Source organism: Anas platyrhynchos, chromosome 1, assembly GCF_047663525.1.
Source record: "Anas platyrhynchos isolate ZD024472 breed Pekin duck chromosome 1, IASCAAS_PekinDuck_T2T, whole genome shotgun sequence".
In the NCBI taxonomy this organism is placed as follows: Eukaryota; Metazoa; Chordata; class Aves; order Anseriformes; family Anatidae; genus Anas; species Anas platyrhynchos.
This window is the reverse complement of record NC_092587.1, coordinates 80,334,025-80,360,512: the sequence shown is the minus strand read 5'-3', so window position 1 is coordinate 80,360,512 and position 26,488 is coordinate 80,334,025. Positions and strand designations below refer to the sequence as shown.

At 45.3% G+C, this 26,488-nt stretch overlaps 2 protein-coding genes across 3 annotated transcripts; one reads left to right on the top strand and one right to left on the bottom strand.

Moving 5' to 3' along the window:
* Positions 1-7,641: 7,641 nt before the first annotated feature.
* LOC101791705 (homeobox protein NANOG) lies at positions 7,642-12,660 on the top strand. Its single transcript, NM_001310412.1, is given in 4 exon segments — positions 7,642-7,911; positions 10,410-10,684; positions 11,715-11,804; positions 12,263-12,660. Coding segments are annotated over 4 exon segments (909 nt in total). The 5' UTR covers positions 7,642-7,730; the 3' UTR covers positions 12,626-12,660.
* A 4,773-nt stretch (positions 12,661-17,433) lies between these two features.
* On the bottom strand, positions 17,434-22,132 carry LOC101795050 (homeobox protein NANOG). 2 transcript variants are annotated; one of them, XM_027449863.3, is made up of 5 exons: positions 21,985-22,132; positions 20,859-20,968; positions 20,443-20,708; positions 19,624-19,713; positions 17,434-19,189 (listed from the first exon to the last, which is right to left on the bottom strand). In XM_027449863.3, exons 2-5 carry the CDS (start codon positions 20,935-20,937, stop codon positions 18,773-18,775), a joined length of 852 nt encoding a protein of 283 aa, XP_027305664.1. In that variant the 5' UTR covers positions 20,938-20,968; positions 21,985-22,132; the 3' UTR covers positions 17,434-18,772. The 2 variants fall into 2 exon arrangements, with proteins under 2 accessions (XP_027305664.1, XP_027305663.1); XM_027449862.3 differs by having other exon boundaries at positions 20,859-21,051; positions 21,985-22,125.
* Between the last annotated feature and the right edge of the window lie 4,356 nt (positions 22,133-26,488).

The window sequence follows — 26,488 nt, the reverse complement described above, 5'->3', positions numbered from 1 at the left end:
AGACCTGACAACTAAAGTGACATGCAATCTTATTTACTTTCATCACTGCCCCGTCTCTGTCTGCCAGTTCAGCAACCTGTCCGCACCTTTTTTATGGGAAAGGCAACCTGAGTGGAGCTGGCAGTGGGAACGCCTTCAGGAAAAAATAATCTCTCCCTAAGTGTAAACAGAGATTAGATACACAGATTGCTGAGAGGCAGAGAGGATGAGGTGCTGCAGTTCTATTCTGAATTTGCCAAGCAAGTATGTTTGGCAGAGAAAAGCTGTTTGTCTTTTTTTAACACTCTTGTGCCTGCTGCTCTTCCCTGGGACCTCCCCCTCCCTTTCGTTTTGCAGGGCACACACAAAACAGAATGTAGCCTTCTTTGCATAATCTCACCGTAACAGTGTATAACACCATCCTTTAGTTCTAAAACTAGTTTTCTGCATTGACAACCTGATGTTTCTGCCTAGCCAAGGTGTGGCCAGTGCTGCACAACAACAGGCCCTTTACTGAGCCTGTATGTTGCCTCAGTTTCCCCATCCATGAAAATGAGATGATATGGATCTTTGTCAAGTGCTTGCATGCCTGCAAAAGTCAAGCTGTTGCTTGAATTGGGTATACCTCAGCTAGTAAACATGCATCTCTTCTGCTTCTCTCTCTCTCTCTCTCTTTTTTTTTTTTTTTTCTTTCATGCTGTGCTTCCTACATATCTCCCTTTGATATTTACTTACCTTTGGGATTCTTTCTCCCCAGGTGCATGACTAGCTCTCATTTTTTGCTTCTTCCTCCCTGCTCAAGCAAGATAGGTTCCTTTTACATTATTTCTTTGTTCTCTGTGGTATTTGCGACACCCTCCCAGCCTTGTATCACCTGTGAATTCCATTCCTCCTGGTTGTGTTTTCCCTGTCTCAGCAGCACCTAGAATGACGCAGCCTTTTGTGCTGTTGTTGCTGTAATTGAACCTGATGCTTGAAAGGAGAAGAAAAGGTTGGAATAAACTGCCTTGATGATTCAACCCTGGGGCTGAGTGATTTGTTTCTTTGATATCAGTCCCTTGATCAGAGCTTTGCTATGTTATCTCTGTTTGTCTGGGGAGAGTTAATTCCTGGCACATTTGGGCTGGTGGAATCCCAGATACCAGAGCTGGTAACTGGAAAAGGAGCAGGCTGCATTCTTCTCCCACTCCTAGATATGTCAGAAGAGTCTGTGAGGTTAGATGTTCCAGTGCTTATTAGTCCCTTAAGAGAGTCTTCATCTGCGTTTAATGTAATTGAGAAAGCTCTAACTTTCTTCCACCTGCCAAAATCCATCACCTGCTCCCCCTGTAATTTAATCCCTTGCAGAGGTGTCCCAACATAGTTTCCTCTTCCTCCTGCCTTGTTCTGTGCACAGAGTCCCCTATTGACTCATCACTACTTGCATGCTTTTTGCTCACAAGATATTTAGGAATTTATGAGTACTTGCTGATCCACTAATCACGAAGCATGATGGATGACTACCATGAAAAGGGCACTGAAAGCCTAGCATGAAACTAGCCTAACATAGCCTAGTCTAGGTCTAAAGCCTAGGATATAGCCTAAATTAAAAGCCTAATATGAATCAGATCAGTGGATGAATGGGAGGGGTTCCAAGGCATTGACATCTGAGCTGGAAGAATGTCTGTGTAGACCCAGAGTCTTGCAAACTGGGCTTAGGTGGGAGTTCTTTGGCTGAATTGCCTAGGAACAGGTGTAGGGGTGTAATCACACAGAGACCACATCTGCCTAGGACCAAGTGCGAATTCCAACGGCAGGAGAGGGTTTTGTAATGTGTGCGTTTTTTACTACATTAAACAGTTAAGAATGATTTGAGATTTCAAGATCTCAGGCAGCTTGGTGCCATGGCAATAATCACCATTAAAAATCTTCATAACATTTGATAAAGAGAAGGGAAAACAGCTAAAGTACTGGGAAAAAAAAAAGACAATTCCTCATTCCCTTAATTCTTAATTTTTAGGAAGAAAATATATGAGAGATAGCATTAATGATAGTCAAGATTCATTTTGTTTCTAGGGGATTTAGTCATGGTGGACCTAGGCCATAAACTTGTTTTTACTTGGTGTGCAAACTTGAAAATCTAAACACACTCTGAACTGGGAAAGGAAGAACAACAAAGAAGGAAAGGGCACCTTTCATTTCTGATGCTGGGCACTTGCACCACTTTCTGCTGCTAGAGGATATATGGTATGAACAGGCACTCTTGGAACTGGAAAACACGGAGCAGCATTAGGCTGGCTGAGAATTTGTTGTTACCTCACGCTGCCCATAAGCTCATAGCCATATAGTCAGAAAAATTTCTTTGGCCAGTAGCCATGGATGTGTTTTAAACATCATGTCTGATGTCCACAGAATGTGGACAGAAAAAGCCTTGTTAAGTATGAGTGAGAGCAGGGAAATCACCCCCTACTTTTCAAGAGATGTTGGAATGAGGCTAACTAGCAGACATGGTGACACTATCCAGGGCCTTCTCTTCAGCCTACTTTCATCACAAATTTTTTAGCAGTTCAAGAAGTAAAAGCCTAAAGGTGAGATCCAGGAAGCTGTGGGAGTGCTGGCAACATTTGCAGAGTTCTTTTCTTACAATTTCACTTTTTTCTTGGCTTCAGAGTCAGATTTTGCTTTGGTTGGAGGGCCTCACTGTGTGAAGGATTTCAGGGAAGATATATGGATAAGAAAAATCCATCATATTATGATGACCAACAGCTTACCCTAAACGACTTTATTGGAAACTAAGCCCATTCATTTTGTGTACCTTAATTTTAGTTAACTGGGTAGATTGAAAAAGAGGGAAAAGCAGGGGAGTGGTTTTTGGGGAAGTGGATTTAAAAAGAAGGATGTATTTGTGCAGCACACTTTTTGGTATGGTTTTAACTTTCAACTTTCACCAATTTTACTGAAAAACTTTGTTCAGCAAAACAAGTTTTTATTTTATTTTATTTTATTTTATTATTTTATTTTATTTTATTTTATTATTTTATTTTATTTTATTTTATTTTATTTTATTTTATTTATTTTTCTTTATAGTATATATATTATACATAACAGACATTATTTGTTATAATTTAAGAGGTAGGACCTCTATGGAGTGTTTTCTTTCTTCATGAACAAAACACACTGAACATGGGAAGTTGGTTTTTAAATTGCATTTACAAGAGGACAGATAGAAAGCAGATAGGAAATGTAAAGAATGTAATTTAAAATGTACAGATGTCCTAGCTGCTCACCCAGTCTTTGGTAGGTTGGTGGTACAAGAGGTCCCTTTAGATCCCTCAGCACTGAGAGTTTTTAACTTACTTTTCTGTGGCTCTGGATGGCTTCTATGTAAAATGAGGTGCCAGCTCTGACCCAGTTTAGCTCTAGGTTCAGAATAACCTAGAGAAGAGGGAAAGGCTTCTTGTCCTTTTTGATTACCTAATTGAAACTTCACCACATACCCTCTCTGGGAATATATTTAGCTCTTTCAGAATGTCTTGCCCCAGCATGACACACAAACAAGCAAACAAAAACAGTAGCATGTTGGACTTGATGATCTTGAAGGTCTTTTCTAATGTAAATGATTCTGAGTATGTGCTTATGATTTACTTTTTTTTTTTTTTTTAATCCATTTTTCTTCCCACTGCTTATTGTTAATACAGTAAAACACTATGTGGTAGGGGGAAAGAAAAACTCCTCTTCTGATGTAGGCTCATTAATAGAATTTTAAAAGAGGACAAGGCCCTTGTGAAAACTGCCTAAAAATGGATATGACTAGATTCCAGCACAGTCACATACAAAGCAAATTAAAAGTTAGGAAACATTCAATCACCAAAAATGAAAAGTCAATGAAAAAATATATGGTGCTTTAAGAGAAGTAAATTCAAGAGGAAGTTACAATTAACATGCTGAACTAAATGGTTAGCAATGGGACGGGATGGGAATGCTGTGATGTGGGAATGTTTTCATTTCTTTGCTTTCAATCATTCAAAATGTATTAGTGTTTCAACTTTTTGCTTTCAAAAATTTTATTTAGATTAAGCCATTAGCATCAACATTAATCACAAAATCCCTGCAAATCTTAAAACAAAGAAGGGCATTTGTTTAAAGCATCAAAGACAGAAAAAATACTATAAAACAAGACGGTCAAAGCCTTTTCTTAAAGCAACAGTGCTATCTTTCTTTGAATACTTAACCAAAACCACATTTAATGTGTTCAAAGATTGAAAAGCATATGTTTTCAAAGCTGACTTGGTGCCAGAGCTGCACCAAGAGGTGAGGCATGAGGACTCAAGCTGCTACTGAACACCTGAGTCTGGTCAGGTTGCTGTCAGTGTGAACTTCCAGGTTCCACACATGTGCTCAGTGCCAGTTAAAGAAAACATTTCCATGAGCATGCTCTCCATCTTCTGCTCTACTTGTGCATGTCCTGAATTATGGTCAGCATCCCAGCCCAGTGTTCAAGGTGGTTTTTGCAGCCTGTCCTGCCTTCCATGTCACTGGAGTTACACTGTCAGTAGCACATGCATTCACTAGTTTGTGGCTGTCTCAGGCCAGTGTGAGCTACAGGCAGACCTTGGAGTGCATGGGGGCAGAGAGTAAGGACTTCTCTTTTTGTCTTTCCTCACAGTCTAACTACTAGTCTTTCTTCCTCACTGCCTTTATTGAGGAAAGCTTGTGATTTACACGCTCCTGTTCCATTTGCTATGACTGCTGCAGACTTGAGTTCCATCTCACAGAAAGCAGAGAAGTTAGCTGTTGATGAAAAATCATGTTACTAACACACTTGTGAAGAATTTAGCTTCTTCTTATAAGAGTGTGCTTTCAGTTTCATGGAACAGAAAAACAGGAAAAGTTTTTATTTTTTGGATACTATAAAGTCCTCTGAGCCAAAAGCACAAGCCTGGGAGGGGCAGACCTCATGGAGGTCATTATGGGAAATTAGTAAGTAGCTGGGCCTAGTCTGGAATAGCACCAAACAGACCAGAGCCTGGCTCAGTTTGAGGCCAGACCACATCCGCCTTGTTAGCTGCACTCACTGTTGGTTTCAGTGAGCTGATCCACGTGCTGCATGGAGGAGATAAGCTGCTCTGTGAATGGTGGTGCTGTGCTGAAACCATGGGAATGAAGCCTGGAGGTTTGTTCATCTCCTCTGTGCCTCAGTCCCAGTCCCACTCCCACTCCCCAGGGAAGTGACTCACTGGTCCAGTCTTGTGGGTGTCTCTGCTCCTAGGAGCAGTGTGTCTTCCTCCCATGGCTTCTATGCAGTGGGACTTTGTAGTGCAGCTGACTGTGATAATTTATTATGGCCTCTGGGCACTTTGCGAGAAGGTTCCCAGACACCTTGAAAAGTAGCTGAAATCAAGAGCAAGTGAGAAGTACTCAGCCAGCATCCCAACAGATACTGTGAAGCCACAGTTATTTGCCAAGTTTTCTGTCAAAATGTCAAATTAAATCTTAGTAGATATGTTGATATCCTCCAGGTTTGCTAACTTGTTTTCATTTTCTAGCTGCACCAAACTTGAACACCAAGATACTGTAATAGGCCAGACATGAATAGGAGTGCTTCATTCTCCTTGAGGGTCTGGCACTGGAGCTGCCCAGTGGGGTCCCAAGCTCATCGGTGTCCCTCCCTTTGCTTAGGTAGCTAGATATGAGGCATGGTGACTTGAGATCTTACGGCACTGCTGCTCTGAAACATGGAGTGATTCAGATGTGAGGCATGAACCAAAACCATGATGTAGAGGCTGCTGCAGTGTAACTGACATATTCAGTATGTTCTTGGGATTTTGTAGGGGCAGAAGTGTTCAAAAGTCCTTTTGGACTTCATTTTTTCCAAACATACTTCATACTTGTAACTGCATTTCTTGTGTGGAGGGAAGTTAGATCCTGTGGTTTGTAAGCACAGAAGATAGTGCTTCAGAAAACAGAAAATACAATCCTGAATGTCAAGAGAAAAGAGAACCTAGTCAGGCCTCTACTCAGTTCCCCCCAGTCTGCACCTCATGGGAAAAGAAATGGTCTCAAGGCAGCAGAAATATTCAGTGATGTGGCAAGTGTGTTGAATGATCTGTCCGTGATGTTTCACAAGCAGCTGCTTTGATTTTTAAGCTCACTCGTAGGCCAGTCCTGCAGAAATTTTTAGCTTCCCATTCTGGGAAGAATGCTCTTTATTTACCCCTGCTGTACAGACACGGGAGCTGGGATAGTAATCTGTCAAGAGACATAGAGCAGTGGCAGAAATGCTGGTAGAAGTGATGCTTTATATTCCTTTAAACTAATCTAACTTGCATTTACTTATGTTTTGCTCATCCCTGTTTGTCTGTCTCTTCTCCCTGCTGATACTTGAACACTGTCACAGCAAGCAGGTTCCCCTCTCTGGCCTGTTGGGCAGGTACTGGTTGCTAGCACAGGCTCGGGAAGAAGGCAGCAAAAAACATCTGTGGAGCAACAAAGTGTTAGGGCAAATAGGGGTTTTCCGGGTTTAAATCATTTTACACTGCTGTGGAACTGCACCCTCAGCTCTGAGCTGAAGCCAGGCATGCACATGTCCCTATGCCAAGGCAGGGCTGATTCCAGCAAGAAATATTTGAATTAACTCCAGAATTTCTGTCTGTGCATTGAGAAATACAGACATTAGCTAAAGAATTCCAGTGTAGCTTGAAATGAAACTAGTCAAATCTTCCTAAGCTTAGGTAGACCAAAACATATGGAGGGTGAAGGACTGGAGCAAGCCCACAGAGCAGAGCAGCCCACTATCCCATTGCTGTCTTCTGTGGCTCACTCAATTACCTCTAGTTATTTAATGAACAGTTTTGCAGGTGCCTGTCTTCCTTGGATCAGCCATGTGTCAGCAAACCGCTAACACTGCCTTAGAGAACCCACTTCATCTTTACTCCAACCAGTCTGGGGCAGCCTGACAAAGGCCACAGACAATACTATGCAACCAAAAGGATGTGCCTTTGAAGGGCCATGGAGGAGCAAATCTGTTAGCCGTGGACCTCACCTGTATTAAACCTTTCCTTACCTGCGTATAATTGTGAAAAAATATCTTCTGATTGTACCCCTGAGCCTCTTACACTGAGAGTCTGGGAAGTGCTGCTTAGGTCAGGAGGCATTGTGGGTGTGGGTGTCTTGTGGGGATGCCAGTGTGGCGTGAGCTCCAAAGCAAAGGTCTCAGACCCCCCCCCACATAAACTGTAACCTGGGCTTGGGTTTGCACTGCAGACCAGCACCAGATCCACCTTCCATCCACTTCCTTGCAGTGGAGATGAGTTTGTTCTTCCAGTGTAGTGAGCAGCTCTCTTCCACAGGACATCCACCCTCATGGCATTATTTTGTGATGGGACGGTTTAAGCTGATCCCAAAGAACCAAACAGGATGGGGTTTTCTGGGGCTCTGGATCACAGACCTGCTCAGGTGTGACTGAGGGACCTGCAGAATGGGAAGAATTCATAGGGGACATATTTTAGCCCTGATGCCATGTGTGCCCCCTCCTCCCCCTCCCTCTGCCTTGTTCTGTCCCCACCCCACCAATCAGCCCTCTTTAGCATGACAAAGAGCCTCGAGAAGCCGACGATGATAGATATTGCAGTCCCAGGCAGGGGACAGCGAGCTATAAAGGCATCTGCCTGTCTATACTTCGGGGCTACCGCAGCTTGCCGGTGACACCTGCCCCCTAAGCGGAGGTGGCATCTCTTGGGAGGCAGGGGAACCACCCCTCCACCTGCCCCCCCATGTGTGCTCAGCTGGCTCTGCCCCCCTACCAGGCTTACCCCGGCGGGTCCGGCATGGGGTACCTGGAGTTCTGCTGGAGCTCAGCAGGGGACACAGGACATGTCCCCGTCTCGGCCGGGCCAGCAGCAGCAGCCAGTGCCAGTCCATCTCCAGAGGCAGGACAGCACAGGCAGACAACAGGTAAGATGCTTCTGTCAGGGTACCTGTGGCCCCACTTCAGCCACTTGCGTAACCACTTTGAGCAGATCTTTTTTTTTTTTTTTTTTTTCTCCTTGCCTTGGATTTCTTATATGTGAGCTGGGCAAAAATCCATGTGGCAGGTGAGAAGGATGGCCTTTGGCTGTCACTTCACCTCTACACAGTGCGTTTCAGTGGTGCCTGTGAACTGGTTTCCTAAATCTCACCAGGGACTTCAGGTACAGGCAGTTCTGTGCTCCGGGCTAAGACAGTGCAAAGGCATGTTGTCGTGGAATTTGTGGCTATCAGGGAAGGAATATCTGGGCCTCTTTTTAGGCAAATGCTGTCATGTGCTTTGGAGCAACACATCCCAAAGGTAGCTGTGTTTAGAGAGTCCCCTGGCCTCTTACAAACTCCTTGCGCCCTTTGTGTGCTCATTAAACTTGTTCTTTGGCAAGTTATGATCTGAATCACTGTGCCAGGAAATCTGCTCCCTTCACACCAAATATTGTCCCTCTCCATTTCTTTCAGTTTGTCATTTTCCTCTCTCTATTCCCCTCACCTTTCTGTGCTCTTGTCTCTTTGTCTCTACCTCTCTGAAAAAAGTTCCAGCCTCTCTCCACCTCAGTGACATTTTCTATGCTTTCTGTTCCTTCCCCACCCTGGTGAGTGGCAACACAATGGCTGATAAAAGTCTGATAAAATCAGATCTTCACGCAGCCTCACTGTGTGGTCAGCAGGGTAACACTCTTGCAATGGGTGAGAGAGAAGAGTGAGTTTTCAGAGTGCGTGTTTCGAGCTGTCAGATGCCATGGAGAGCTACAGCCTTGGGCAGAGGTGCTAGTGGCTACTTGGGTTCAAACACTCTCCTTCAGTGAGTTCAAACACTCTCCTTCAGTGAGTGTTCTTTCTTTCTTCAGAGAGAGGCCAGCTGGGGGAGTGAAGGCCTACATAAAAGTCAAGGGCTTGTGGAAGTTGTGCCTGTCTTAAGTTTTTGTGTTTGTGTCTGTTCCACGCCTGTTTGTGGAATGGCAGGCCCTGGGAGGACAGCTTGTGTCTCTGCCAGGAGAGCATCAAGGGAAAAGATACCACAGACATGGCCCTCCCTTCTGAAGCCCAGAAAATTTTTAGTGTTGCTTAGTAACACCTCAGCTTAGGCCAAGGAGCCCATTCCTCAGGAAGGTAATCAGTGATTGGGTTGAGATGTGTGTTCAGGAGGATGAGGAGGATGTCTCAATGGGATTCAAAGTTACAGCTCTCAAGATGGCTAGGAAGGAGATCGGGAGCTACTGGAGAGAGGCTGTGCACTGAAAATTGCACTGCACATTCACTGCAGCTCCTCTCTCCAGAAATGTCAGTAGGAAGAGAGGGCATGGGGTATGCAGAAGGGTTTGTAGAGGAGTTGCTGGAGGAAGGAGAAATGGACAGATTTATCCTTGCAGGTATGGGAAGGGGGAAGACTGGCCTCACAGACAGTCAGGATTGTCTTGAGAAGATCTCAGCCTGTCACAGGCCTCAGCAACCAGGCACCTGACAGAAAGATGCTGGGGGTAATCTCTCTTGTTAACATTTTCCTATTCAGGCAGCCTGAATGACTTTGCATCTTGGAAGCTTTTGTCTAGAAAAGTGGCCCAGCTTGTTTAGGAAGTTTTTCCTTTAGATCTTTATCTTAGCTTTGTCCTTCAGCAGAGACCCCCTTAGGACTTTTAACAGGACAAATGAGAAGGGGCTGAGACAGCTTCCTCCGCACTTTTGAATTTTGTCCCCAGTGTCCCCAGTACAGGGTTTCTGAGTCTTCTCCCCTGTCTCACATGCTCACTTTTCCTTTCTCCTACCCCATCTCTGTGTCAAATCTCTCTCCTTTGTTCTTGGCATAAGGCTTCCCAAATATCTTCATCTGCACATTTGTTTCCAGCACTGAGACAGCCTGTCAGTGGGAGTCACTGGAGTGATATAATATCCAAGGTCTGGCTCTGATACTCTCCACCTGTAAACCCCCCCTCGCTGTAAGCATTGACTGTTCTGCCCCAACATACACCCTGGGAATGGAGATTTCTTTGCCTATCAAGTGCTGTGAGATTCCTGGGCAGACAGTTTTGGGGAGGCCAGTTACCAACCCAAATCTCTATGTACAGTCATGACTAGACTTCTTTAAACCACCTGAATCTGAAAAATTACTGGGGCCTTTTGAAGGAGAATAATTACACTGTGAGCCAATGTGCAGCATTCTCTCTTCTGTGCCCTGGCTTTTTCACCTGATGAAAGGGAACTGTGGAAATCCTGGAAGTCTGAGCTGGAAAACTGCTCACTGTCAGTAGGCTTCTCTGTTCTCACAGATCCATGAAGGTAGATGTGTGACACAGACCTTTGCCTGAAGCAGGCTTCTTTCAGGTAGACAAGGAGTGCTGATCTCATGCCATAACACGTAGGGAGTGCGCTCATATCCGTTCAGCTGTACATTATGTCTTATATACCTTCTGCCACTCTCTTTTTATTTCTAGAAATTTCTCCGGCTTCCTCCAGTTCTGGGAATTTCAGCCAGTTCATGCCAGACTCAGCCACCAGTCCACATTCAGCATCCTCATCCCCACAACCTACTGCTAAGCCTCAGAAAGGCAGAGAAGATGTCATGGGGACAGTCAAGAAGGGCAAGAGCCGCACAGCCTTCTCCGAGGAGCAGCTGCAAACCCTGCACCAGCGGTTCCAGGCCCAGAAGTACCTCAGCCCCCATCAGATCCGGGAACTGGCAGTGGCCCTGGGGCTCACCTACCAGCAGGTGAACGTGGAGGCTTTGACCCATGGTATATCAGTTACACAGTGGCTGAATAGTCACATAAAGCAGTGGCAGGATGGAAAAGCAAGTCGCCAGCAGAGGGCAGAGGCAAAGGTGCTACATACCAGTCACTGCCCTGCCTATTTGTCCCCAGATATCTGAAGCACTTCTGGGGGACAGGAGAGTCAGTGGCACCTGACCTGGGCCTCCCCAGTGAGGGGTCGCTTAAGGGGACTGCTGCCAACACTTGCAGTAGAATTACAAATGCATTTATCAATATGCTGTTTGGTACAAAGAAAAAATAACCATACAATTACATGAAGTTACAACTCCAAACTCTGCCTGGCATTTGGATATCAGAACTAGGCACGGTGGCCTGGATGTCCCTGGATGCCCTGGGACTAAAATATTCATATATGCATTGTATATGCACATGCAGGCACCCACATACTGAACTGGTTCTGTCAGGGACAGGGCTGGCGGGACAGTCTGCTATTTCCTTCAATCAACATCCTTGCAAAGGCTGCTCTCAGAGCCCAGACACAGCCCTGGGGGAAAATGGTCTGGAATTCACCCTTGCTAGGAGCTTTGAATTCTGAAACTACGGGATACAAGAAGCAAGTGTTTCACTTTGCTCACACCTATCCACTGGTTTCCTGCAGAAACAGTGTTTCAGAAATTTTCCTGTAGTGCAGGGGGCTTATGGAGACAGGGGTGGGTTTAATTTGCAGCAGTCATTGCTGTCCGTGACTGCAATGAGTTTGTATGTCACAACTGTGACTGACACAGGGCTATAATGCCGCCCCCTCCACCCCCTGCCCACATGCAGATGCACTAGCCACCTGCTGAGGCTGCTAGACAGACATCTCCCTTGGCAATAACCCCAGGGAACACTTAAAGGGCTTTGTCTGCTGCTCCCCATATATCTATGCCATCTGACCACTCTCCCCTGATTCTTTGCTGCTTGTAAATCTGATAACAGTCACTACTCCCTCTTTGCTGATATTTTCTCTGGTCTTCCTTCCCCATCTAGGTGAAGACTTGGTTCCAGAACAGGAGGATGAAGCTGAAAAGGTGCCAGAAGCATATCCTGTGGACTGCTCGGGCTCAGTGCCTCACGCAAGTAAGAACACATGGGCAATGTAACCATATAGGTACAGGTACAACACACCATGCCTTCTGGTTTGCACAGAGGCACAGACTTGGCACGGCTCTCCAATGTCCTGTTGGTAGCCTGGCAATGGGCTGACTGTGCTACTTAAATGCTTCCAGAGAATGATTGTGTTCCTTAAATATTGCATATTAAATATTGCATTTGACTGCATATCCATACCAGAGCTATGGAGATGGACATGAATCTTCTTGCCCTGCCATCCCACTGCTGCTGATCAAGAAACAATGTGAAATGCGAAGGGACAGAAGTCCCTCTAGTGGAAGGTGTCTGTGCCCATGGCAAGGGTGTTGGAACTAGATGATTTTTAAGATTCCTTCTGAACCATTCTATGATTCTGTGATTCTGTGTCATGTCTGTGGACACCAGTGCAAGATGTTGTGTTTTGATTCACTGTCTTTCCTTTTCAGAACAGCTTCCAACCAAGTACTTACCTGGATGTGCACCCAAAATTCCACCAGGGCTACCCAATCAATACAGCCAGCAACATCCAAACAGTGTCTTCTCCCCGCCAGCACTACGGAGCAGGGCAGAACGCTTACGCGATTGTGACCAGCGAGGATGGAGGAGTCTTTGGCAAAGGTGGGGGCACCTGCAGCGTCCAGCAGACGGTGGGCTTCATTGCCCAGCACAAAGTAGACTTTTATCACAGCTGTCCTGGCAGTGTGGAATATCCGGGCACAAAGACAGGTGATGGCTGTAACTTTCACCACGCAGCGCCCATGGGGGCATCATTCCCAACCACTGCTGGCTACCATCTCTATCATTCCTAAGCATTGTGTGTGTGGGGAACTTGGGTACCTTGCAAGCAAATCTTATTCTCATCTCTTCCTTCATTATTCATGTAATTTCCAACTCAGGGGCATCATGTAACTAGAACCAATTTTGGCATCTAAACGTTTGCCTGCAGGCATGCCCAGATACACAAGTGCTAGCACATAAGCATACATATAGCCCTTCATTCATATGCGTTTACACATACACATGCACACGCACACACAGTTCTTTATTGGCAAATATAGCCAAATTCCCTTACCTCATATGCCCAAGGTCTGGCTGACTAGACTGTCTCCTAGGTCTTCCAAATTATGGACCTCAGAACCTTATCTCAGAGTAGGCAAAGATTCCTTTGGGGACCTCATGTACACACATCACTGTACAGAGCACACGAAGATGTGGGCTGTCTGTAGAGGTGCTAGTCGCATACTTTTCAGTGACAGTGGATAAGCTGTTGTCACACAACGGGCATCCATCTGATGGTTAGACCACCAGTTCTGTAGGTTAGCCACAAGTCATAGGAGTGAAGAAATGCATAATGAAGGGAGATTTGACAAGCTGCTTGCAGAGAGGGTATTGAGATGATCTTATAAGCATCAAAATGATAAATAAGCTCATTCTTCTATCTTTCCTTGTTTCCTCTTGAGAAAAAATAAAAGTGCATTTAATTTGGAAAATAAAATACTTTTTTCAGGTGGATTATGTGTTTTTCTGCATTTTTTTCTCTTTATAACCAGGCAATGAAACCCAGATGGAGAAGAAATAGCCATAGCAACCATATTCTATTGTTATTACTGATTTGAATCTGAAACTATAAACAGATATTTTTCCTTTTTTATCAGTGGATCAGCTTCATGGTTCTTGGCAAGACCAGATATCTAGAATCAGAGGGACAGAAAGGTAACTCCCACCTACTTTAAAAATCTCTCCTACCCAGCAATATTTCATAATAAGACTAAGACACGGTGGTACTATCATTTCTAACTTTAATACTGCATGGATATCTAAGTACCTAAAAACAGATGTGTGTATCAAAGTATATTTAATAGCAGGGTCCCACTTCCCTGAATCAAAGGTTTTCTCTCAGACTCTGATAAAAATGACTTTATCTTAATGTGAAATAGCTGTCATGGTTAAGAAAATGAGTATAAGATGAAAGTACTTGTTGTCTGAGACTGGAATAGTATGTGTGGCCATCTGCTGTTTTGCTTTTCTATGCCTCACAGTTGTTTGTTCCTACCTCCATTCCCTCATGTAGCCACTCTCTGACCCTTTGAGTTGTACAGCTACACCGTATGCAGGGCTACACTTTTTATAGGGCTGTGTACTGTAAACTGGGTGAATTGGAAAAAATAGGGCCTTCTGGAAGATCGATTTTGACTCAGATCATTTCATTTCATTTTGAAGCACAGTCCCACGCCCCACACCTGTCCTGCTCCCACCAAGTGCTTTTGCTCAAGAAAGACTTGTTCTTTCAACCACTACACCATCAGAAGGGTGGGGATCAATTGGGTCTGCTTAACTGAAAGCCAGCTTTAAGATGCTGGTTAACATCTCAAGGCACGGTACAATAACATCAGTTATCAGCTCCTTTGCAGTTACCCTGAATATTATCTGCAACCTTTCCATGTCATCCTAATAAACACAGTTGTAGGTGAAAAAGTTGAGTCTTTCCTCATTATCTGGCAATGGTTCACTTGCCTGCGTCTTAGTGCTCAGCCCAGGCAGCAGTGCCAGTGTTGTGATATTTAAAAGATTTAGTGATTCAGATACAGCCCAGCAGCTGGAGACATACCCTGTGCACGAGCAGGGTATTTCTCATTAAACATGAGAAATTAATTCTAGTCTTGTTTTTATGAAAGAAATTCACAGGTATGACACGAGGGTGCTCTTCAAAACTTTGGAGGCATGAAGGTAATGTGGCCCTTACAAGAAAGGAAAAGCTTTTAAGCTCAGTGCCATGATTTTGGGTCCTTTGTGCCTCTTGACCTGCTTGGTATTGGTTAAGATGCTTTTGGCTAGTTATGATAGGCCAAGCAAGAGATGTGTGCCAACGCTTTACTGAAAATTTCCAAAGTTATGGTAGCTCAGTGTTTGAGTCATGCAGGGTAGTTGGATGACTAAATATAACACTTACTAATGCCTGCAGGGAAGAACCTATTAAAGGTCACACCTTTTATCTGCACTGCAGAGATAACTAGGGCTGTGAGCCCTTGCTCATGGGCCACTCAGAAGAAATATGTAGCTTGTAAAACATAGCTGCAGGCCACATTGACAGAGAGAGCAAGGAATGAGGTTGCTTGCACCACACTACCTACTTGTTATTTTGCCTATAGGACAGCTAAGGCTGGGACCCAGTAAATTAGGAGATAAAACCTAGCCTACATAGCTTGCACTAGATTTAATTTGTTCAGTTTGGATGGGATTCAACAAACTAGAGCATTGACCTGCAGAGATTCTGAAAGTGCAGCTTACCCCACATGCTGTAATACGTATCAAGCTTAACATGGAAGTGAGGATGCCAGCAGCCAGATATTTGTTGGTATGTGTCCTGCAGAAACAGGTGAGAATGTTCTCAATACTCCATGTGAGCTTACAGCTGGATCCTAGTAAGATTTGCTAGCAAGCAAATCATGTTTGCAGAAATCACATTTTCACAGCACAGCCACAAGAAGATGTGGCAGTGCTAGCAGAGATGTAATGCATCCCACAAAGATAAGGCTTTTTTTTTTTTGATATGCACTTACTTCCTTTGAAGAGCTACTATAAACCTGCTAGGAAATACCAGTCTCAAGGGATTAGTTGTATCTCCACTACTTTTGGTAGTAGTGCTGCAATTACCTGTGCAGCTGTTTCACAAGTTGGGGTAACTCAAGCATGTCAAGGTAACAGACCTCCAGCAGCATGAAAAGACCAAGTCCAGTGTCATTCCACAGCTACCTGATCCTTGGTCCTTCCCAGCCCACATTCCAGAATTCCAACAGCCACTTTGCATCTTCCCTCTAGCTCTGCAACTACGTGCACTTGCCAAACCTGCACGCGGCCTGGGGGCTGAGCAACCAAGGGAATAATGTACCCATGAAGGAACACTCCATTTCTGCAGAACAATTCCAAGGTAAATGCAGTAACTAAACCACAGCATGCAGAGCAAACAGCCCCAAAGCTATTTAAGCAATAGGTGTGTTGAGAACAATCTTACCTATTTCTGCAGGACATCTACCAGCAATTATTTGCCTACTAGCACCCTCACCTCCTTACCCTTGGGGCAGAAACATGGAAGAAAAACATACTAAAACAACACAGGTAAATTTGTAGCAAGTATTCTCTGCTATCTTTCTACAAAGACTTATGTATCGTGTATATTTCTTAGGCCTCAGGTTTGCACCTTAAAAAATAGTAATTAAGAAAAATAAAGGTGAAATGCAACTGGTTTGGTAGCTAGGACTTTTACAGATGCACGGTTTTCTGTTCTTTCAAGCAATGCTGTCATTGAAACTAGCACTGCTGCTAGAGCAGTATCCAGAGTTCATCTAAACATGTTAGAATACAAGACACAAGTCAGACCTGTAAGGATCCATTTTGTAATACACGTACAGGGAGCAGTATAAGCCTGCTATTTCTCCTTGCTGGCCAGACTTCCCTTTTTCTGCTGTTGAAGGTCAGCAGCTCATACGCATACAAGTCAGCCTTTCTTCCCCTACAGCCTCAAGTGCCCAATCCCTCACCTTTCTGCACATATCCTACTTCATGCCCTGGAAGCAGAGTCTTACAGCATTGCAAAAGGAAATTACACATGCTTTGGCATCTATACAAGCAAGCAGGTTCTATGCAGCAAAGGACCTGTGGCAATCTGAGCAGTCAGCTGCCATTTTACCCTCCTGTGCTCAGTGGGAATACATATTGAACTACCCTTCAGACAGATGAAAAGCATCTGTGGTATATTGTAAATTAAAGAGCCTGGAGTTGAACCCAAACATACCGCTTTTGCTAGTTTAAACTATGGCCATTAACAGGAGCTTGCCTGTATTAATACAGCAGTAACCTAAGGGTTTGAAGACAAACCAGTGCTTTTTTTTTCCTCTCCTTAGCACTACTACCCATGAAGGCTTGCATACCTCAGCCACAGATGGTTTTGCAGATGTTTGAGCTAATAAGCATGTAGGAAAGGTAATGCTCAACAGCCAGCTGAAACTCACTGAGCAGGAAGAGGGTCAGTGAGCCTCTAAACTGCTGGTTGCTGATGCTGCTCTAGTGCAAGAGCCCCATGTGTACCAGCTCCCAGTTGCTAAGCAGCAAGAAATAGTCTCAAGGCAAAGAGGGGAAGGAATCAAGTTCTGTTTCAGTGCTGAAGGCAGGATTCAGTTACTCCTATTAAAAAAAAAAATAATCTACAAGTTTGGTATACATAAGGTTAGGACAGGAATCCCCAGAGGGCTGTAGCCTGAATAAGGCAGTACTTCTAGACCATACCTGGAGCAGCAGAAGCAAGGAGATATAGAAATCTCAAAATGCATTTTCTCACTCCCAACTGAACTGAGTATCCCTCATACCTAAAGTTACTCTTAATCATTGCTAGCAACCCAGTTGCCTACTCCTGGAGTCCCCCTTGCACTAGGCAACACACCTGCTTATGGAAGTCAAGGCTGATGACTCTGTGATTTACTCCCTTTAAGCAGCTGCTGGTTCCTACTTCTGGGACAAACACAATGGGATTTTTCCCTCCTTTCCCCAGTACTTCCAGAGGAACAGAACCACCATTCCCTTAAAACGCTGTTCTGGTGAAAGATGCAAGCTGGTAACACTGTTTAGGCATTAAAATAAAGTCATTTATTTTCAACTCAAACAAGTTTATAAAAACATTAAGCAGATGCCAAATAATAAAAGACAACATGCACATAACCATAAGAACATCCTCAAAATCACTGCAAGAAAATACACTTAGAAAAATGAAACTGGAACACAACAAATATTCATCTCCCTTGCAGTGAGTTTAACTATGACATACAATCCTCATGCATACATTAAAATACAGGATTGCAGTAAAAAAAATGTGCACTAGTGACAACAATACCAAAAAATTATTTATGCTTTTACAATTTACTCTTGCCAGCTCATTTTGTGTTCTTGAGCAGTGGCAGACAGGCTTCTACAATTCTACCACCTAGCATTCTTTTAAGTAGCTGGCCATCTCTACCCCTGAGAATACTGACATGGTATTGTCACTGTGTTCATGAAGTGCTAGTGAACCATGACATACAGATAAGTAAAACCGTTCTCACCACCTCACACAGAAATGGCACTTTGGGATACCCTCTGCAATATTCAAGTTGAGACAAGCCAACAGTATCTCAGCAGAAAGATTAAGGAAGGCAAGATCTGAACTGCAAAGGAACAGTTCCAGAGATTCACTGTGAATGATTTGACAGGCACAAAGAAGTTAGCAGCTCTGGAAACTATGGAGAAAGTTTCCATTTCAACTATCAGAAATACTTTTCTCCACTTCTCTTTCTTCTGCTCCTCCTCTCAATCCCCCTGATGTACACAGGAAGGTACCAGGCAAGGAATAGGCAGATGCTGACCTCTCCAGGAGGAGAAGAGTAACTTTGGATCAAAGCCATCTGAGATCAGATGATCTTTTAGCTTTTCAGTGAAGAATGGGAGGACCCAGATGAACTTATCAGCTGTCTGAGGTATTAGCAAAAGGCAAGACAGAAAGATAGATTCTGGGTTACAGCCGGTATTTCTTGCAGAAGTGCAAGAAAAGTCTTCTCCAGCAAAATCCTGATGCAAAACACAGGGCAAGGATCAGAGAATCACATGCTAAAGAGGCAGCAGAGTAGGTCTTGGACAGTAAACATCAACCTTCACCATCTCTGCTGCTCCTGGCTGTGGCATTGCACATTCCCCTCCATGAATGCAGTTTTGGATTATCTACGCACAAAACCCCCTTGGCCAAGGGTTAGCTATGCACAAATTCTTTTAAACAGAAGAGAAGCCAAACACAGCAGGGTACCAAGACCCACCAAGAGTAAAAAGCCAGAACTGAGGGGGGGGCAAAAGAAAGGAATAAAAATTGGATCTCTGAGTCAAGATCCTAGAAACCCCATGACAGAAAACAGGAAGAGGGAGAAAAACACTTTGGTCTAAGACTCATAACCACTCTGGGTCTCCAGCGTATGCCAAGGGGCCTGGTACTGATGCCGTACAGGAGAGCTTGAGAACTGCATGATACCATCAGAGGTGCTCTGGAAGCTGTAGGTGTCTTCTGACTGCAGGCCATCATAATCCACACTAGTAGGGTAGCCATGATAGAAGTTCATTTGCTGAGTTAATAAACCTACGGCTTGCTGGCTGTTGCAGCTTGTCCCACCTTTTCCGAAGAACCCCTCGTCCTCCACAGCCATGAATGGGTACAGGCACTGCCCATTCCCATAAGTCTGGCCACTGCTGTAAGCTTGGTGCATGTTGGTCACAGCCTGAAGGTTTCTGTTGGCACCAGCAGGGAATCCTTGGTGAAACGTGGGGGTCATATCCAGGTATGAAGCTTGATGAAACCCATTCTAGGGGAGACAGAGATAGCTGTTCAGTAATTAAGAGCAGGCACACCAGCTGTGTCCATTGATTTGGATACGTCCTCCTTTCCACCCTTTCCAAAATCAGTTATGTTCAGTCCACATCATCCCCGCTATAGATTTATAATAACAGAGATCATAAGATCTAAAGTTAGAAATCCCCAAATCACCATGCTGGGAAGAAAGCCAGCATGAGTAGGCCTTGGTGGCCCTCTCTGGCCAATTCTTAACCTGGAAATAAGTGGATAACATTATTTCAGTTGCCAGTGCAGGTTTAAAATAGATGCTGCTGTAAAACCTGTAAACCTGTTCTGTACACATGAGAAATACAACTCTTAGACATGATGCACTTTTCAGCACAGAACAGAGGATCCCTGACTAGTGGAAATATATATAGCAAACAAAAGGGGCAATTCTCTCACCTGTGATAAATACATCCCTTTTTCCACCCACTGACTCTCCTTCTGGCAACGTTTAAACTTCATCCGTTGGTTCTGAAACCATGTTTTCACCTGGAAGTGAAGAGGACATAGAATATTAGAAATTCATTCTTATTTGAATCTCAGTACATATCCTAAAAACGTATTAGTTTCTATAATAGTTTCTGCTTGGGTCCTAATACAGTGCATAGTTTCAGCAGCTAACGTTAGGTGCCAGTAGAACTAAAACTGAGCCTAGCACACTTACTGCTCAGGCCACCACGGGATCTTTCATGCTCAACATATCAAAAACCCTTCCTGAAAGACAGGCCAGACAATACAACTGCCGAAACATTGCTTGTACAGCAGCACCTCACTACTGTGACGAGATCAGTGCCGATTCAGTAGTGACTCGTGGCCTCAGTCACACACGAGTAGCTGGCGAGGCAAAGACCACCTCCTTGAGGAAAGACTGAGGGTGCCACTACGTATAAGAAAAGTAGTGCCAAATATCTGTCTTTTTGTATTTTATCAGAGACAACATATGCTGATACAGAGCAGTAACCTAAGTGGCACTGCCCTTTATTTCCGAACATCTGCACACAGTGGGAGGATAGTGCGGGAAGTAAGAGGAAGACTGAGTCATAAGTTTTCACACCCTCTACTCTCTCATATACGCAATCAGATAAATAAGATAATTAAAGACACTCCTCTGGGGATCTAAGAAAAAAAAAAAAAAGCAAACAACAAAACAACAATTGGTTGTGGTAGCAAGATTACTCCACAACGGGGGTGCAACTTTGCTCAGAGCAAGACGTTCACCTGCTTGTAGGTGAGCCCCAGGGACGCTGCCAGCTCCCGGATCTGATGGGGACTGAGATACTTCTGGACCTGGAACCGCTGGTGCAGGGTTTGCAGCTGCTCCTGGGAGAAGGCTGTGCGGCTCTTGCCCTTCTTCGCTGCGCCCTCATCTTTCTCCTTGACCTGGAAGCTGGGATGTGGAGACGGGCGCTCCGCGGTGGGGCTGGTGGCCGAGTCCGGCGTGTACTGGACGAGCGTCCCCGAGCTGGAGGAAGCTGGAGAGGCATCTGGGGAGGGAAGCAGCGGCGAGCGCTCACACCTCAAAGTCGACGCCCAGCTCCCCGAATGGCTCACGGATGCCGGGAGCCAGGGATGCCCTGCCGGGACGCGGTGGCCTCGCCCGGCCCCTGCCCGAAGCGGTCGCCCCCCGGCCGTACCTGGGTGACTGGGCGTCCTCTGCTCGGCGGGCAGGGCCAGCAGGTCTACCGGGGCCTCCTCGGCGGCCGCGCCGTCCATGGTGCCGGAGGGCCAGCAGTAGTGGCCGTACCTGAGGGCGCCGGCGAGGGGCGTGTAGGGCGGCATGGCCAGGTGGGCGCTCATGGCCGGGCCCGCACCCCCAGCCCCGGGCGCCTGCCGCATGCCGATACCCCATTAGGCGGAGCCGGGGGGTGCTTTATGTCCTCCCCAGGCCGGCCTCGGCTGGAAGGGACGGTCACGGCCATTGTCATGTTAAAAGCCGGTTGATTGGGGGGGAGTGGCTCCGGGGGGCGCTCAGCCCTTCCTGCGGGGACCCTGCTCCCACCTCGGGGCCCGGGCGGGCAGGGCAGGCACCCCCGCCCCCACGTTTCACACTCCTTCTCCCCACCTACGCCCCCCACCCAAGGGGGAAGAATGGAGGCGAGGCAGGAGCCTCCCCCCGGGGCATGCGGGGGCTGTCGGTGTCTGCATTGCAGATCGCGGCCGGCAGATAAGCGCTCCGCCGCCCCGCCGGTCAATGCGGACTGGGGGCAGGGGAGGGGGCGACTCCCCTGAGCGCCCACCCTGTGCTGCGGGGAAGGGGGCTCCAGGAAAGATAAGCTGCTCCCCAGCTCTTTCAGCTGCTAACCCGAGGCTGGGGAAGGCGGGCCTGCCTTGCAGGGATACAGATGTACTTCTCAAGCTTCTTTCCTCAACCATTTGCCACTTTTTTTCCTAGCTTCTTTAAGAAGTCAGAGCTTATAAAAAAGTTTGGTTTTACTACACACCAGGAAAACACGGGAATTATGGAGCTGAGGGCCGTACACCTACAAAAGAGCCTTATAGGTCTTACGCACTTAAAGCCAAGGCCTAGTCTGCTCAGAGAAGCTAAGCTACTTCCTCCTTCCTACCCCAACAACAACAACCACCACCCCATAAATAAACTATTACCACTTCCCTTAAGGGAATTAAAAGCTTATTAGGAGGATCTCATTGCCCAGGAATTATAAAACCTGGAAAAACTCTATGGAAAGGTAAACATGAAGGCACATGACACATAAAATTCCCTATCTCACCCAGTGAAAGAAACAGGACACAGGCACCTACCTGTACCCAAAGGAAGGGGGAATAGTTGCTAGATTACTGCACTGTTAATAATCTTCTAGAGATGATAGAAACAGATCTCCTTTCCTTCCATATATCTCCTCCACCCCAGTTGAGTCATCATGAGAAATGAGCCCCAGGTGTTACCCTAAGCCCACTTTCTCTTGTGCCACTGGTCAGCTGCTGGGAATTGCTGGGACTGATGAGCTTACTTTGAGGAGCTCACACTGGGGTGCCTTTGCTGCTCCCGGCTCTTTGCTGCTCTTGGGCTCTTGCCCTGTTCTTGCAGCTCTATATTTCATGCAGGTTGCTTGCTCATTGCCATGGGCAATAATCAGCCCATGCATGCACAGGAAGGGTTTCTCTGTCAGACATGCAGAATGGTCACTCAGTAGTATGTTGTAGAAGTGATAGCCACTGATCTGCATGGTCCCTGTGCTGATAGGGCTTCCCTGGAGATATGCACTCTACCTGCAAGGTAGTGTTTGACTTCATTGCAACAACCCATTGCAAAGACAGAGAAAAACACAGGATTCTGTGGTCAAGGGAGCTGTATTTGCAAGCCAAATCATTTGTTTGATTGTTTCTTGGCAATGACAGTTTGAGGAGCTCCATGTTTGCCTCTACAGTGCACATCAAGTGAAATAATAAACACTATTCTGGTATTTATTGACAAGGACTACTGTCTGGAGACGATGGTGCCCACTAGTGAGAGGTTGCAGGAAGCACTCTTGGCCATCTCACAGGCTGCAGACTGAGTCAAGAGAGGTGACACAGCTTGTCTAGGAACAACTACAGCAGGACTAACATTTTTACAGATGGAGTAACACTACCTCCGCCATCAGATCCCATCTTCCCTTGGTGTGCGTGTGTGTGTTGCAAAATGCAGCTGAACTGCTCATGGTTTGCAATTTTTTGGTGTTGAGCTGTTTTTCTCCAAGAGACAGACCTGCTTTGTAGCCTGCATAGAACTGATTTCATTTACCCATCCTTTTCCATTTGCCTTTGTTCATCTTTTGATTTTCTCATCTCCTTTGTCTTCCATTTCCTTTGCTTTTTTTTTTATGCTTGAACTATCCTATCTATTTTCTGTTCCATATATCCCGCTCTAGTGACAACAATTTTCTCCTTCTCCCCAACCATACCTCTTACCAGATTATGAGGCATATCTTTTGAAATGTCTCTGTGGGATAAATGAAGCTTGTGTGAGTGTATAAAATCATACCATCTAAAGACGGATTTTTTTTACATTTTTTTTAATGTAAAGAAATCCAGTTGTTTTCCCCAAAATAAATTGTAGACATAAAAATGCCTTGGGAAGGTAAATCCATAAGTCTCACAGGCACATAGGATGCTATAGGAAGCAAGATGTATATGTTTGAGTAGCTTCCCAAGGTACTGGGTCAGGGACATTTGCCATGTGACAACATCAGCCTGCAAAGTGGATATACTACCCATGAATATGTAGAGCTGACGTGTATTTAAAAAATACCTGCTGAGAATGTCTCCTAAAACAGAAGCGTGTTTCCACTCATGTTTCTTTTTGTTGCTGTTTTCAGCAGGAACAGCAACATGATACAGATCTGATTTAGTCCTATTCTTCCCCACAGGGTGAAGTAGCAGCAGTGATTTGTTCTTAAGCTAAAAGTTGTGACCCCCCTCCCTCTTCATCCTGTGGCCACTCTCCAGTTTGGTAGTTCTCAGTTTATGATGTGCCAAATATTTTGGAGCTTTTGTCAAGTGAGCATAAGTTGCTTTATTATGCATATGGCAGTGAACATAACCAGGCACTGGGCTGAAGCATGTCCTAATGAACCTTTTCCATAGTCCTTCCAGAGTAGAGATAGAAGCTCAGGTCTAAAAGCAGTCTTGGCCTCTTGGCCTAAGTACACATGAGACAGGACCAAGGCTGAAAGATGTTTTCATCCTGCAAGTTCCTTTTGTGAAGGAGGCCCTGTTAGTGTCAGTGCAATCTCTGCCTTCAGAGGGCTGGAGCTCAAACTGGCACTGAAGTGATACAAACTTATATTGGAGCTGGGGAAGAAGCAGATGACTGGTAGTGTATATCCAGCTCTGGATCTTATACCACTAGATCAGAAATGCCATGGGTTCCTACCTCAGAGCACTGCTAAGCTCATTTTCACCAGCAGGTTAATGTTATACTAGTAGAGGTAGTTTCAAATTTTATATAGGATAGGTACTCTTCTGTCTTCCTGTTGCTAACTTAAACACGGGGCAGTTGTGTTTTGGTGAATACTGTGAAGTGTCATGAGAGTTCCTGTATTGTTCTGCTCACATTCATGGTGTTCAGCAAGCTGGCAGTGGTTAACAGGGGGCCACGGCCTGGGCCCTGTTGCTCCTCAGAGGTTTCTTTGGGTGCCATCACCCTCAGTCAGTCATGTGCATGGAAGGGGAAGGCAGGTAGAAATCCCTCCCTTGTATTCTGCTGAGCTCGCCTGGCATTTCTTGCGAGCAGGCACCTATGATATTTTTTTTACATTGAATTCTCAAGTTAAATTTTGGAAAAATAATCCTGCCCTGCAGCCCTCAGTACTCACCGAGCTCTTGGCTCCAGACAGCCTGCCCCCCCGTGGCTTGGTCACAGCTCACAGTCTGGTCTCAGGATGCCGTGTTTGTGGAAGGGAAGGCAGCCAAGAAAGAATAACAAAAATTAGACCTTCATTCATATTACAATACGGTTTTCCTTTCTCTTGGCTCTTTGGGGGAGCAGGTCAAGAAAAGGACAAAGCTTCTCCTTTGCAGTGGCAACCCAGTCTCTCAATCACCTGAGAATTACTGGGTGATGTGGCCCTTTGTTAGCTGTGGAGAGGCAGACTGGGATAGAGGAGCCACGGCATAAAACCAACAGACTCCCTGCACGGGCAGGAAAACCTGAGTTTCAGAATCAGGTGGGAAGAAGGCTAGTGCGCCAACCCAGATTTCTTGAGGTATGATGGGCCTGTTCATCGGCCCTTTCTTGTGCCCATGCCTGCCGTGCACACAATGTTGAAGTTATGTTGTAAGTACTTGTTTGAGGAAGCATTCCTTATCAGCGCCTATAAACTGGAATATAGAATTTCTGTCTCCCCCGTGGAGACAGAAATCAAATTCTCTGATCAAATTCACACCTCTTCCTTTTAGTGATAGTGCGGTTGTTCTTACAGGCTCACTTAGATGTCCTCTTATTAAAAACAAATGGGACAGAGATCACTGTCTTCAGATACTTTCTTTGAGTTTATGGCATTTCCACCACTAGAGGGGAATACCAAGTCCTGTGCTTTTCATTGTACAAAGGCCCTACGTAATTTCAAAATGAGTCACCTCCCATGCTCTCCTCCCAGAGGATGCTCTATATCAGGCAGTTTGCCTTTTCTTCCCCAAACACACTCCACTTTGAAATGAAACAGAAGCTTTTCTTCCTGAGGTTTCTTTACTCTTCTTCCCCTTTCTGATAGGAACAATTTCGAACAACCCACTCAGTGGGAAGTCTCCACAAATCCATAGCTAGTGGGAACCTGCAGTCAGCAGGGCACTGAACTGGTAGATAGATCACATGTTGAAGGCTCTCTTGAGTTCACTGAGTATTGTGGCACCTGTTTTCTTCAACATCTTTTACCGGAGGCTGATCCCATGTTTTTCACAATTGTTAATGCATATCAGAACAGAACTAATGAGGATCATGTGCCAAGTGGATGACTGTAATTATACATGCAGGCCATAAATGGGCACACAGCCTGTGAGTAATTTTGTGTTCCTAATACATCTCATGAACCACACTCTTCTAGTTAGCACATACTTCTCAAGTGTGTCACTGTGCCAATTCTGTGGCATCTAGATTTTTTAAGCTCCAGAAAGTCCCCGTAAGAGCAGATCACCTATGAGACAAGTGTCTGATTACAAGAAATGTTGGGATGACTGAAAAGGGTGCTGCTCTTTCAAACCTGTCACAGGTTGCGACAGGGACTCCCCTGTTGCCTGACCATCACCCCCATCGGTCCACCCTCTGCTTTCCTCCAAGACTGGCTGTTGCACATGCATTCATGAGTGATTAGCAAGTGTTAGAGCCTGAGGCTCCCTGGCTGGCACCCACTCTACATTTGAATGGTAACCCGTGAAACCCAGTGCTGTGGAACGGGATCTGCAAGTGGATTTTGTCTGGGCCTGACGGAAGAAAGAGATTTATCTGCTTTTGTTTAACAATATTTAGGTGGCCGATGTGACTGAGATGGAAAGAAAAAGAGACAAAGAGAAGAACAGTAAGAGGCAGTAGCATTTTTTTTTTTTTTTTTTTTTTTTTTTTTTTTTTTTCCGGCTGGATGTCATTTGTCTAGGAATTGAATCCAGTGGAGGAGCGGGGCATAGCTTTGACACCAGCTAGTGGTGGTATAAAGGTAAAAAATATTTGTTCATTTTTTTCGGATTGTCTAGGGAGAGCTAGCTCACACCAGGCAGTGAAGCACATCTTTGTGGGCAGCAAAGGGACTGAATTACTGACTGGGTGTCTTCC